The sequence below is a fragment of the Leptodactylus fuscus genome, chromosome 4 (assembly GCF_031893055.1).
Source record: "Leptodactylus fuscus isolate aLepFus1 chromosome 4, aLepFus1.hap2, whole genome shotgun sequence".
Classification (NCBI taxonomy): Eukaryota; Metazoa; Chordata; class Amphibia; order Anura; family Leptodactylidae; genus Leptodactylus; species Leptodactylus fuscus.
The window spans coordinates 185,879,457-185,893,869 of NC_134268.1; the positions used below are offsets into that span (position 1 = coordinate 185,879,457).

At 43.3% G+C, this 14,413-nt stretch overlaps 1 protein-coding gene across 1 annotated transcript in view; it reads right to left on the reverse strand.

The window, feature by feature from the left end:
• The window catches only part of TTC21A (tetratricopeptide repeat domain 21A), a 45,126-nt gene that overhangs the window by 16,634 nt on the left and 14,079 nt on the right, over positions 1 to 14,413 (reverse strand). The window contains exons 10-19 of the mRNA XM_075272006.1: positions 13,612 to 13,709; positions 11,997 to 12,197; positions 10,292 to 10,421; positions 9,837 to 9,994; positions 9,155 to 9,370; positions 8,289 to 8,527; positions 4,633 to 4,705; positions 3,820 to 3,930; positions 1,296 to 1,434; positions 467 to 570 (exon numbers count right to left, since the gene is read on the reverse strand). Of these exons, the coding sequence (XP_075128107.1) occupies positions 467 to 570; positions 1,296 to 1,434; positions 3,820 to 3,930; positions 4,633 to 4,705; positions 8,289 to 8,527; positions 9,155 to 9,370; positions 9,837 to 9,994; positions 10,292 to 10,421; positions 11,997 to 12,197; positions 13,612 to 13,709 (1,469 nt within the window). The remainder of the gene's footprint in view (positions 1 to 466; positions 571 to 1,295; positions 1,435 to 3,819; positions 3,931 to 4,632; positions 4,706 to 8,288; positions 8,528 to 9,154; positions 9,371 to 9,836; positions 9,995 to 10,291; positions 10,422 to 11,996; positions 12,198 to 13,611; positions 13,710 to 14,413) is intronic.

Sequence of the window (14,413 nt, forward strand, 5' to 3'; positions counted from 1 at the left end):
ATCAGCGGCACTTTACTCAGTGTGAACGGACCCTCAGTGTGCTTTTGCTTGGGGTAGGAAACACAGATAATAAGGTTGTATAGATAGCTCAGATCCAAGGGCGCAAATGGGAGCACAATGTGCATGGTGTGCAATGAGTACATAGCTACAAGGGGAAAAAAATGTACTTAAGCAGTTCCATATATAGCCAGCTACTCCCGGTCCTGCGTGGTAACCTTGGGAGCAGTCATCTGGCAGCAAGCCAAGCATTAGTTTTTCTTGCACCCATCCTTGGGTGCAGGCACCATCTTATCATATAACATTATACCAACTATATCTAGCATTCAGCTTTTAAGGATAACAATGTTTTAAGGATAACAATGTTTTTCATACATTACATGATTAGAACACAGCAGAGGTCTTGTTATCAGTATGTATATAATTTCCCAACATACATTTAGGAAGTGCATTTTCCAAAGAACATTACCTTGCTTAACGTTTCGACAAACAATTCTTTCTTGGAGTTTTTATATGTCTGTCCAAGTAGCATAAGAAACGTGACATCATTAACCATAGAAGGCAAATCAGAAACTGAAATCAGACAAGGCATGGTAAAGGTTAATGTCAGTATTCATCTACCAAAGGTACATTGGATTACAAATAACGCTTAAGTTACATGCACACGACTGTGTGTGGAGGCCGAGGTGCATTTTATAATGGAATACACTCGGATGACATCAGAGTGTCGTCCATGTACCCTCTGTCCACCATTGATTTCAATGGGAAGGGGGGGGGTTCTGTTCCCTCACCACGGAGAAGGATAGGACCTGCTCTATAGTCAATGCAATGGAATGGAGCATTGGACTACCCATAGGGAAAGCATCAGCCTGTACACTCAGTCATGTCGATGTCCATTTAGGCATATGAAGAGGTAATGCTATAATCTGTAATAGTCCATGGAGTCTCCTGCGGTTTAGTGCTATGGAGTCACAGGGGATCTGTCTGCTGCCATATAGTGCATTGTATGTTGGAAACATTTTGATTCTAGAACACAATACTTTGGTAATATGACATGTAAAGGAGTGTAACAAAATGTAATTTCTGTCAAATATCTATGAAATCCAATAAATCCTCTTCTCTATGAAATTGATATACAGTGGGGCCCCAGACACCTCTATGGGTGCTGAAATACAGCATATATTGTTCCATACCGTATATCTATTACAGGACAGTCATGTCCAAACTCACAGGCCACTGTTTGTCAGCAGATTTTTTACAAGTAGGATATTATGGAAGTATTATGTAAAGACACCTACCGGGCCCATGATCTAGGGCGTGCTGGAGAAGACTTTCTGCCTTGCCGTAATTTTTTAGTTTAAGGAATAGTTCTGCAAGATCACTATATAAGAAATCTTCAGGGCTCATCTTCAGGGCCGCTTCATAATAGTTTACTGCCTGTAATGGGATAAAACCAATGTAAGTAGGAGAACTGACATACAACATGGCCGCCCTTCTTCTGATGGGATGAGTGTAGGAAGAGGAAAAAAAGGTCTGTGACGCAGAAATGGAGTTGGATGGCTTGTAGGTTGTCAGCAGGGGGCGTTGCTGGTACAAAAGATCTGGGGTATAGGTGCAGGATCGTTCTCTGGTGGTATTAAAGTACTCCGACCTCAGGATGCTGATACAGTAGATTACGGTGGCTGGGCACAAAAGCCTATGGTTTCCTGCCCCACCATTTCCCCGAATCATTGTGGCCCTCTGAGTAAGGCATAGATTTCATAGGCATATGGTATCACGACATTACTAATGGGGACACTCTGGGGGAGTATTATTGGGATAATCTAGGAGAGTATTTTTATTATTTAGTTGGAGTTTTATTTATATCAGGGGCACTATTAGGGGCTCTATTACTAATGGGGACACTCTGGGGGAGCATTATTTCTATGGGAGCACTAAAGTGGAAACTAATACGGTACAAATGATCACAATGGAGACACAATGGGAAGTCCTAATGTTCATGGAGGACACTGGGGCCACTATTACTATTGGGAACACAATGAGGGAATATTATTACTATTGGGGTTTGATGGGAAACACCATTACTAACAGAACATTATCACTATTAGGGGCCTTATGGGGGCGCTATTACAGGCACTATCTATGGGAGTATTATTAAAATTGGGGGCATAATGGAGCACAATTGGAGGCAATAATTACAGTACGTGGCACTATCAGAGCATCACTGTTATTTCCACAGGTCAATATTTGGGGGCACTGAGTAATTCAGTATTAGGCATAGTACACAGTCCAGTCATATTAATGTGACCACCGCTTACTTTTGACGTCAACGTTAAATAACCAATCACATAAGGCACGTGTCATCAGCCATCTGGGTGCACTCATCATTGTGGAAGGCATGACGGATCAACACAAGTATGCATCTATCCTTGCGGACCATGTTCACCCCTACATGTGAATTGTTTTTCCTCAGGATGATGGCATCTACCAGCAGGACAATGTGACGTATCATAAAGCTTGCAGTGTACGTGCGTGGTTCGAGGAGCACCAGGATGGGTTTACTGTACTTCCTTGGCCAGCAAATTCCCCGGAATTGAACCCAATCGAGAATCGGTGGGACCACCTCGGTCGGGTTGTTCGCACCATGGATGCTCAACCGCGTAACCTAGCGCAGCTGGCAACGGCACTGGAGTCGGCATGGCTCAACTTCCCAGATAACATCATCACAAGATTCGCTCTCTTCCTGCACGTCTCGCAGCGGTCCGCTCTGCCAAAGGTGGTTATTCTGGATTTTGACAGGTGGTCACATTAATGTGACTGGACTGTGTATAAGGAACACAAGCTGAATAACATTTTTAGGGCACCAGGATGGAGGGAAGATGGAAAACTGGGGAACCCAAGATGTATGTGTTGAAAAGTCTGGAAGAGATAATTACTGCGATCTGGGCTACATAAAGAAAATCTACAATAAGATGTCATCTTGGGCCATTGAATATAATAGGTATGTATTTATCCTGTCACTGCATATGATCAGGATTATTGTTTTAGCATAGACATAGACTGGGGACCAGAATTCGGTACATATGATTTTAAGACTATAATAACGTCTCTGGTGTCACTGGATATAAAGGACTTACTACATGGAGGGAGTCTGACCACTGTCTGAACTAGAGATGAGCGAATAGTATTCGAAACGGCCGTTTCGAATACCTTGCTCCATAGGAATGAAAGGACGCAGCCGTCACCAGCGTCCAGCCGCTTAACCCCTTGCAGTTCGCCCGCTCCCATTCATTCCTATGGGAGCGTGGTATTCGAAACTGCCGTTTCGAATAGTATTCGCTCATCTCTAGTCTGAACGTCTTGTGCCCCTTCATCTCCTGACGGCTCCAGTTAATTCTTGTCCCCATACAGTAGATACAGTAGAAAACTAACAGGGAATGAAGTCTCACTTACCTAGAACTGCTAAAAAAAATATAAGAGGGAGTCAGCAGAACCCAGTATATCAACCCAGCCCCACAAATCAATAGTTTAGGATCATCTGAACCAAACAACGTTACCCCCTTGTGAATCGCCTCTATTTCCGACATATCACAGTTGTTATCAACATGCAACTTAGCTCATTAGCATATTAACATAAAGGGCAATACCTTGGCTATGGAGGCACCTGAATCATATGGGGAAAATACTGTTTGATTCAGGTGACTCTAACCTATCTATCTGTGGGGTTGGGTTGATATAGTGGGTTCTGGTGACAGACTCCCTTCATGGCCTTAAAGCAATCAATGATAAACGGATAAAATAATAAATGAAATCCACAAAAACCTTTTTGTACTGATGAGTTTTCACAAGGGACAGGCCAACTCTTTTTGCGAGCGTTGCATCATTGGGCTTCTTGCGTTGTGCTTGGTCATAGACCTCCAAAGCTTTCTCTGGCTGATACAAAGTATAGTTTGTAAGTGAGATTTCTGTAGGACAAATATAATCAGAATATTCACATTGATACAAGGAGAGCGGTCCATCACTGTGCTGGGCGGGGGTTAGTCTTTCATAAGAGTATTGTCAGGATGACCTCTAGTTTTTACTAAAAAGTCCTGCTCCATATTATATAATCCTATATATCACAGAGCTCAGCTTCTCTCCTCTATTATATAACCCTGGAGCAGGGAGGGGATGAGTAGAATTCTCTTGTGGGCTGGTTAATTGATTTATTGCATCATTCTGTGTATCATCAGCTTATTATCTACAACTTAGCAGTGTTAGAAAAAAACAAGGAACAGCAGAATGTAACAGTAGCAATTATTTGAGTGTATTTTGTAACCCCCCTCTTTTTTTTATAGACTAATATGGGCAAAATAACTAACTGAAAAGAGAAGAAAACATATTTCTTTAATAAGATATACTATAAAGTTTCTTACATTCTCCCGTTGTATTCATTTATGAGGTGTTGTTTAACTGGAGGTAGACTTTAACTCTTTTTATATTATACACAGTCCCCTTCAATATGTATATTATACCGCACCTTTACATTATACAATCCCTCATCCCTCTATATTGTACACAGTCGCTGTGTTCCACTGCATACTAGACTATAGAGCACTCATGTATAACCCAAGACTGCTATGAGATTAGAGATACCTCTTGAATATTCATGTAGGCATCTCCCAGGAGAAGACTTGTGTGTGCACCTGGCAGCTGTTCACTCAGCTCCCTGTCAGGAAAACGGATATAAAACAGATTTACAAAGGTTAATTGCAAAGTTTTTCAAGCTCGCAAATCCCTTATAAGAGTTGTAAATATATAGCAGAAAGGATAAAACTATCCTCAGTCTAAGTCTGCTGGGTACGGCGCCATCGGTCATGGCTGGAGAATGATGCCTTGACAACAGGATTGGTAAAGAGTTAAATCAATGATATAATGGTATAAAATGATAAAGTAAGTAATACTGTACTGTTCCTTCCCTACTCTCCTTCAGGATCTGCCTTGGTTCCTTGATAGTCTCCGTACTTTCAGCGATGATATCTCACAATGAACATGTGACCACTGCAACCAATCACTGATGTGATGTGTCACTACTATGCACAGTGATTGGATACAGCGGCCGCATGTATGTGTCTGTATGATTATTTGGAGCAGGTATGGAGATCAGTGCAGGACCAGGGATCATTGGACCAAGGAGCTACGCAGTAAGTAAGTATCAGTAAGGTGAGTATGACTTCTTTTAGCATTTTATGCCATTCTTGGGCATTTTTCAAAATAATTTTACTTAGACCAGGGGTGGGCAATTAATTTTCCCACATAAGAAATTGAAACTATTCTAGAAGGCCATGCGCGCTGTGGCAAATTTAGCTCCACCCACTTCTACGCTGACCCCGCCCATTCTCAATCATGTTTCCATGTGCCCCCATAAAGTATAATCCTCCTACAGTCACCCGTACATTATATGTCCCCACATTATAATGTTCCCCTCCAACTGCCCCACAGTATTAAGTCCCTCTCCCAATGCCCCAGTTTAAACTGGTGGAAACTAGAGGGGACATGAAACTGGAGCAGCTGGAGGGGGACATAAAACAGTGGGGGTAGTTGGAGGGGAACAATAAATTAATGGCAGATAAAGTGGGACATTAAACTGGGGGCAACTCAAGGCAGACAGGTCCCACTCCAGCTACCTCCATGGTTTAATGCCCCCTCCAGTTGTCCCCAGTTTAATGTCCCCCCAGTTTAAGTGCCCCTTCATCTACCCCCAGTTTCATGTCCCCGCCTCCATTTCTCCCCCAGTTTCATATCCCCCTTCATCTCTCCCCGTTTCATGTCCCCCCTCCATCTGCCTCCAGTTTCATGTCCCCCCTCCATCTCTGCCCCAGTACAACATTCCCCTTCTATCTCTGTCCCTAGGTTACTGAGACACACACACACACATACACACACACACACACACACACACAGAGTCACACACAGACACACACACACAAACACACAATCTCCACTCTGCATCTCACATTCCCCTCCCCTCTCAGTAACTTAGGACACACACCACACGTCTCCATCTTCTTGCACTGTACTGCCGGCACTAAGACACGCCCCCTAGACACGCCTCCCTAGTCAAGCTATGTGGGCCAGACTGAATCAGTCAGAGGGCCGGATATGGCCTGTGGGCCGTACATTGCCCAGGTTTGACTTAGATGGACAATTCCTTTAAGAAATGTTCTATGCTAGTTTAACAACAGATGGGAATTAAGGCTTCATTATCATACAGAATTATTCACAAATAATATGCAATATTATGTCTAGCAGCATAATAGATAGCTGACCTGAAATGTAATAATAGCTAATACACTTGAGATACATACATAGTCCAGTAATGGCCATCTTATACTACACTGGTGTGGATCTGGGGATAATATCACTCCTTAAGGAGTGAGAACCTTCACAGGTGTATGGAGACTTATAAAGCCAATTTCGCTCCACTAGAGGATTAGCTGCCCCCAGAGGGCAGCAAGCAGAGGCACTGTTTTCCTATTTAAATCTTGGAAAACAGATTTGCACATTTTTCCCATAATCCCCCGGTGGAGCGAAAATGGCTTTGTAAGTCTCCATATGCCTGTGAAGGTGCTCACTCCTTAAGGAGTGATATTATCCCCAGATCCTTGGTCTACAGTCTTTCACTCTACCAAACCAGTATCCCTGCGCTGTGCTGAAGAGATCCAACAGATCGAAACAGCGCTGCCCACAGCTGGGATTGTGTTCCTTTTGGAATAGATTTACTGGTTTGGCATATCCTCACATCATAGCATTAAGGCTTGTTGAAAACGTTGTGCATGATGTTTAAGGGAGCTGCCCCTAGAGGGCAGCAAGCAGAGGTACTGTTTTCCTATTTACATCTTAGAAAACAGATTTGCATATTTTCCCATATACACTGGTGTGATGAAAGAAATATCATCTAGTATTCTTATTTAGTATCACACACAATGATGAAATATGGCTAGGTTATGCCACCATCTTATGATTGGATGGGGCCCATCCTCTGGGATGATCCAGCAATATGGCCCTCTAAGGTCAGTGTTTAGGGTCAGCTGTGTTTCCCTCCACATCTCGATGGGTGAGAGCACTGAAGAAGGTGTAAAGTCAATCACTTATAAACATAAAGTGATGGCATATACTATGTTATACTGGTGTCTTGTGGCCGACCATCTCTCTGCTTCTGCCAGCAGCCATGCTCGACTCTTCTTCTTCTTCCTTCCTGTTGCTGTTCATGTGGTGTCCTCATGTTTGGTATCACACACTGTGCCCATAAGGTACATGCACCTCTCCTCTCTAAAATGGGACCAACTAAACGTTCCCTGGCCAATCCCAGCCTGCACTTGGTTATATAAGGCACTCACTGTGCAGGATTCTTGAGCAAAGGTTCCTAGTCCACTAGTTTCCGGTCCAAGATGTCTTAATATTACTGATCCATTACCTGTGTAATAACCTTGTCTTGTTACCTGACCTTATCGCTGTTACCTGCTTTGGCTTTGCTGTATATCCATGTAGACTGCAGCTTCCTGTCTTGCCTTTGCACCTGTACTGCCAGCCCTGACTACCTGCTGGATCTTGACCTTGCATGGATTCTGCCTGTTCTGACCTTTGGACTGAACCTGAAATACTTTGTCTGCCCCTTGCTGCTTCACTCCTGCATCTCTTGGCCTGCCTGGTCAGCAACTAAGACTACAAGAAGTAACAACCAGGTGGTCTCTCCATAGCAAAGTCCTTTGGACTTTGGAGTAGCCCAAAGTCATACCGGTTTGGTAGCACAGTGGGTTCACATCTACTTATTATATACCATTGATATGCTATCACTTTAATAGATAGGGATAACCCCTTAAAGGGGTGGTGCAGGATTAGAAAAGGAGTTTACTTTTTACATGCTCTGTGTCTCCTACAAGAGCTAACTCCAAGTCAAGTGAATAAGGATAAGCTGCAATACCAGACTGAACCTATGAACAAGAGTGGCACTGTTTCTGTTACAAGCAGATTCTTTTTTTCTACTTGTAGACTATACATTAAGTTATTTGTGGCAGTCTAAGGGGTAGTTCACACGGAGTAAACTGGCGTGTAATCTTACATGTGTAAAATAAGACTCCCATTGACTTCAATGATATTTTTTTACACGTGTAAAAAAAAAAAAAACACGCCAAAATACACATCAAAATACACTGGTGAAATGTCATTGAAGTCAATGGGAGTCTTATTTTACGCGTGTAAAATTACACGCCAGTTTACTCCGTGTGAACTACCCCTTACTGGATATTTACCTGTAGCAAGCAATATATAATTTCTTATCCATTCGGACTTTGAGGTATATGTCGGCCATCTTTTTCTTCACCTCAATGTAATAGGGCTGATTTGCTTTGACCTCTCTGAGCATGCTCAGTGCCATTTCCACATCACTTTTACTGAGACACATATCTGCATTGGCCACTACTATCCGAACCTCTTCTGGGGAACCGCGGAAGGCATGGATGGCATCTTGTATGATCTTTGTAGCCTCGTGCTAAAACAGAAGATACGATAACAATAAGCAGTTCCATTTCATGAAGAGTAATGTGCTTTTTGTATTAATCTTTGTGGTGACGCATTTCTCCTTACAACAGTACAATTACAAGTCAAGGATTTTTTTCAGCAGCGGAGCATTGAAGAATCTGTAAGTAAATCTGTCAGTAAATAGTGCTTAACAGTGCACTGTCGCTCCATTTATTTCTATGGAAATACCAAATTCTAGTGCTGCACTTGGCTTCTCTTCAGCAGTGCCCTCGAGATGAATGGAACAGCAGCAGTACTTACCCTCGCCACTACAGTGAGTGATCAGCGGGGCCGTGGTATGTAAATATTACCTGCGCCGTCTCGGGATAGGTGATATATACGAGGGTCCCAGGCGTCAAACCCCTGCATATATAATACTGATGGTCTACCCTAACAATTCCAGAAATTAGATAACCCCTTTAAACTTATATTGTACTCCTATAACAATCTATACACTGTGTGCTGAATCTGATTCATACTCAAACGACAAAAGAAGCCCCCCCCAAAAAAACAAACACTGAGATTATGGGATTCTAATTCTCCAAATTAACCTGTTTATTTTTGGAAAAAAACAGTAGTGATCTAGTCATGGTCTTACCTGTTCTCCATTTAGGCAAAGAAGTTCTGCGAGTTCCAGATAAACAGAGACACGTTCACTAATGCTGAGTGAGTCTGATTTTTGTCTTGCGGCCGCTCCTCTCTTCATCTCAGGCAGGCTCATGCACATCCTTAGCACCCGAGTGGCTTCTGCTAGATTTCCTGTTTGTTTTAGGACCCTTGCTTTAATCAGATGATAAGATGGATGTTCCCGCATCTAAGAAACACACAAAAAATATGAATAGCATATATATACAGTATATATATAGGAGTGTTTATGAACAAAAGAGAGATCTGAACCAAATGAATATTTGGTGTGACCACCCTTTGCCTCCCATCAATTCTATGGTACACTTGAAGACAGTTTTTGAAGGAACTTAGTAGGGAAGTTGTTCCCGTCATTCTGGAGAACTAAGAACAGATCTTCTGTGGATGTAGGCTTGCTCCAATCCTTCTGTCTCTTCATGTAATCCCAGACAGACTGGATGATGATGAGATCTGGGCTCTGCAGGGGCCGTATCCTCACTTCCAGGACTCCTCCTCCAAAGGGCGATCACAGAAAATAGTGACTTTTATGCAAGAAAAAATGTCTCTGGCAGTGCAGCTCAGCCATTTTAAGCCTTATTAACTTTTGCACGAAGAATCAGTTACAATATAACGTACACAGGGTCAATGACATTCACCTTAAAATTGTGGCTGACTCCTGTCTCTAGGGACTGTGAGCACTCAGCATATTGTCCTTGTGATAGATGTATCTGTGCCATTAAAAGATGGGCGTCAGACCACTCAGGGTTCAGATCTATGCAACGCAGCAAGGTCCCTTGTGCACCATCAAAGTTGCCTGCAAAACACAAGCAACATGACAATTCTCCAAATACAATGTCCGTGTGAGTCTATGAACAATAGATAGCACACGGATGTCATCTGTTTGCTATCTGTGAATTTCATGGACCCATAGAATATGCAAAATGGAACAAAACAGAGCACGTCTCCATTCTTCTCCCATGAACCAAACATTTGTGGAAAATTAACAGAGGTCAGTTCGCATCCATTAAAAGAAATAGGTCCACATGCAGTCTGTGACATCGCGTTTCAGCAAAACATGTGAATGATGTCTAAGTCGCTTTCAATGACATACCTGACAAATAGATGATCTGAGACATGAAATACAGAGGCTCTGGTAGACAGGGTGCTACTGTGATCACCGGTGCCAAAATCGCAGCCGCCTTCTCTAGGATGGGTGAAGCAGACTGGCCAGGGTCCGTGGGCTAAAATAGTGATAAAAATGATTTACAGTCAGAAATATATCAAGCGGATCCAATGATGGGATGAATTCCTCCAAAATGGAGTAACCCGCGCTAGTCCAGTTAAAAAGTTGAAGCATAACCCACTAGTGCCCCTTTTTCAAGTGTATCAAGGAGAGTCAATCACCTCCCCCAAACATTGTAATAAACAATATATTTTTGTTGTGTATATATCACTTTTGTAGATTTGGAGATAAATCTTGCATCAACCATCCTACTTACTGCTCAAGTAGGATGGGTGATGTCATAACAGTAGGAGGATCAACTGTGACTGCACAGGGTAACATAGGCAAGTGGTGGTAGGGGTCTGAGTGGCAAAATCAGTGCAGAGAGGAGACCTTAAAGGGGCTCTATCATTTGGAAATTGTGTTTTTACATAGTGATTTGCCTGAATAGCCTTTAAAAAGGCTATTCACATGCTGCTAATAGATTTTGAAAAGACACCGATATGTGAATGAGCCTCGCATGCACCCTGAGCATTCCCCAAGCCATCGTGCACCCCCTCCTGTGTCATACCTTGGTAACACCCCCTCCTTTGCTTGTGCTCCTGTGATACCTTCCTCCTCCGTAGGTGTAACCATCTCCAGTCTCTGTAGCCTCGATCCCTGTGCCTTGAAATCTCGGGCATGCGCAGTAACACTCCCTTCTGAGTGCAACTGCACATGCCCGACCGCCATTTTAGGACAATGGAAGATAGCACACGGGAAAATGGCACACGGGCTTGCGCAGTAGCGCTCAGAAGGGAGTGTTACTGCGCATGCCCGAGATTTCAATGCGCAGGGATCGAGGCTACAGAGACTGAAGATGGCTACACCTATGGAGGAGGAGGGCATCACAGGAGCACAAGCAAAGGAGGGGGCGTGACAAAGGTATGATGCAGGGGGGGTTGGGTGCATGATGGCTTGGGGAATGCCCAGGGTTCAAGAAGAGGCTCATTTACATATCAGTTTTACCAATATGTAAAAAAACCGGGAGGGCCTTTTCACAATCTACTAGCAGCACCTGAATAGCCTTTTTAAAGGCTATTCAGGCATATGACTATGTAAAAACATGATTTCCAAATGATAGAGTCCCTTTAAGGTCCGCCCTCAGTGGAGCAACCTCCTCATTTGAATAAGACTTCAAATTTGTTTTTTCCATTTCTACAAACATAACAGATGTTTTCTGAGAGACAGTGAAATCGGTGACGGGAAAGTTGTGCCAATGCACATTCTCTACTAACTGTATTATTAGCAGTATTAGGGTGCATTCACATGGAGTAACGTACCGCGTGACCTGGCACATATACGTCGTGTGAGATTTTGAGCGCCATATACGCTCCCATTGATTTCAATGGGAAATAGTCTTCTATACGCCGCGTTATTTTGCGGCGTATACGATCCAGGCTCACATTGAAATCAATGGGAGCGTATACGGCGCTCAAAATCTCACACGGCGTATACGTGCCAGGTCACGCGGCACGTTACTCTGTGTGAATGCTCCCTTATGTAGTATTACTTATATATTGAATTTTTAAAAATAAGAAATGTTCTTTCATACCTGTTTCGGACAATACGCCAAATATTCTTTGACAACATCAACAAGAAACGTTGGATTGAGCTTTTCAAGATATTCCACTCCGAGGGGAAGGCCATTTATTGCTGCGAAGTGCATTTCCACCGCTTCTTTCAAAAAATTCACCACTATATTTTCCTCTTTATTTCTCTTTGAAGCAAGAATTGCCTCCACAAAGCAGAGCTCCTGCCATAGAAAAACATCACAACAGACTGATGAGAGAAGAAGGTGTGGATATATGTGCCATCAACAAGGTGCGCTGGGGTAGTATACCAATTTAGGGTTGCCATTTAGGAGTCACAGGATGATAAATAATCCCGCTGTGCGAGCTGATACAGAGATCATACTGAATAACACACTCCAGACACATTCATAAATGGTGGAACAGAATATTTAAAGGGGCTTGTGCCAGAGCTGCTTTAACTGTTAGGAGAATACTCTTTATTGCTTTTTTTTTGTGTGGTGGTTGAGTGGACAGGGGGCCTTATGCAGGGGCTAGTTACGGGGAAATTAAATTACGGGGTTGGGGGGGGGGTCTCACTTAAAAAGTTTGAACAGGGGACCTAATATATTAAACCGAACCTGGGTTCCTCAGGACTCTAAAACATGGCTGCTTTCCTCTTCTCCTGAAGTGACATCATGTCTGTTGGTCACATGGTAATGCCACATCTCCATCCCATTAAAATGAATGGGACTGAGCTACAGCAGGGTCATGTGGCTAACGGACATGAAGTCACTTCCTAAGAAGAAGAAAGCAGCCATGTTTTCTAGGTCCTGCACAACCTCTTTAATATCCTGTTAGAAGATTATGACTTAAGAACTTTGCTAGATTACGAAGTAAGAAAGATATTTAACCTATAGAATAGATAATTAGGGACCCCCTTACTGCTGGGGCGCCCACCGATCACAACGCTGAAGGCCCCCTGATTGATTGAAGCAACCGCTTCTCTATTCAATGGGGGGGCTCCGAACACTTAATAGCTATTCTATGGGCGATAAGTATTTACGGCTGGACAACCCCCTTAACAATCATGTGTCAAATTGTAGATTGCCGCAGCCACTTGCCTGTTGTGTGTTCAATAGTCAAGATCAAACTGCAGCTAAACTAGGCCGCCTGACGTAAAACTGCCGCAAAAACATGACTTCATTGTGAGGTGTGAACACACCTTTACAGACTGACACAGGACTGAAAAATGACTGTACCCCCTAGACCCGCAGGGGAAATAGACTCATACACAATCAAAAAGAACTTTTCAATACCATCTTATAATGGACAAGCATGCATTTACATGAGATGGAGTTCTTGCCCATTTCATCCAACACTGCTACAGAGCCTCTCTGGTAGTCAGCGAACATTAGTCACATGACCACTGCAGCCAATCACCGGAAGAGTCACCTCTATGGAGCCGGTGATGGCAGCAGCGTCAAGTGAATAATGCAAATAATGACAAGTGGTGACCATCATAGTGGGAACACCGAAGTGGCATTACATTTCATGAGTGAGTTACGGTTATTTTTTTATTCTATACCATTTCCAACTTTTAGGCAAGTTGTTAGAAAATCCCAGACAATCGGGAAAGTCGACTAAACCACCTCTAACCTTGGATCTTCCCAGGGACTGTTGTACTTCACGAAGGAAGTCAAGCTGCTGCTCCGCTTCTTCCAGGTTATCTTGTAGTATCTGGCACCATATAATTCCTACCACACAATACAAAGCAAATTAGCTTTTGAAGTTATATTATCAGCATTAATAGGGGTTTTTGGGCCTCAAAAGTATATTTTTTTTATACTGATGCCCTATTCAAAGCATACGGCATCAGTATCAGATTGTTGGGAATTCCAAACCTAGACCTGGCATCGACCGGCTGATCTGGGGCACGGAAGCTACTGTTCTCATAAGGGCCGGAAGCAGCTCTGCTCCTGATCAAGTAATAGGTGGAGTCTTTAGGGTCAGTGCACACAGAGTTTTTTAGCAGCGCCAAAATCCACTGCCAAAACTGGCTCCCATTGACTTCAATGGGAGCCACTTGCTTCTTTTTTCCCCTAGCTAGTAGCGGAAAAAGGAGCGACATGACCATTCTTGCCACAGATTCCATGGCTGAATCAGCCGCAGACCTCCACGGCGCGACACTACCCTCCCGACTAGGCCCATTCATTTGCGCCTGATCCGGAGCGGAATGCCGCGACTGGATGCCCGTGCACTGCACCGGCATCCAGTCGCGGCCAGCCATTTTTTGGACCAGATTCTGAGGCGGCCTCCACCTCAAACTCCAAAAATCCCCATTTGAGCCTACCCTTAGGGTAAGTTCACACAGAGTTTTTTGCAAGCTGAAAAAAATCTGCTTCAGGAATTAGGAAACATTATTTTGATGTGGTTTTTTACATGATGTGTTTTTTGAGGC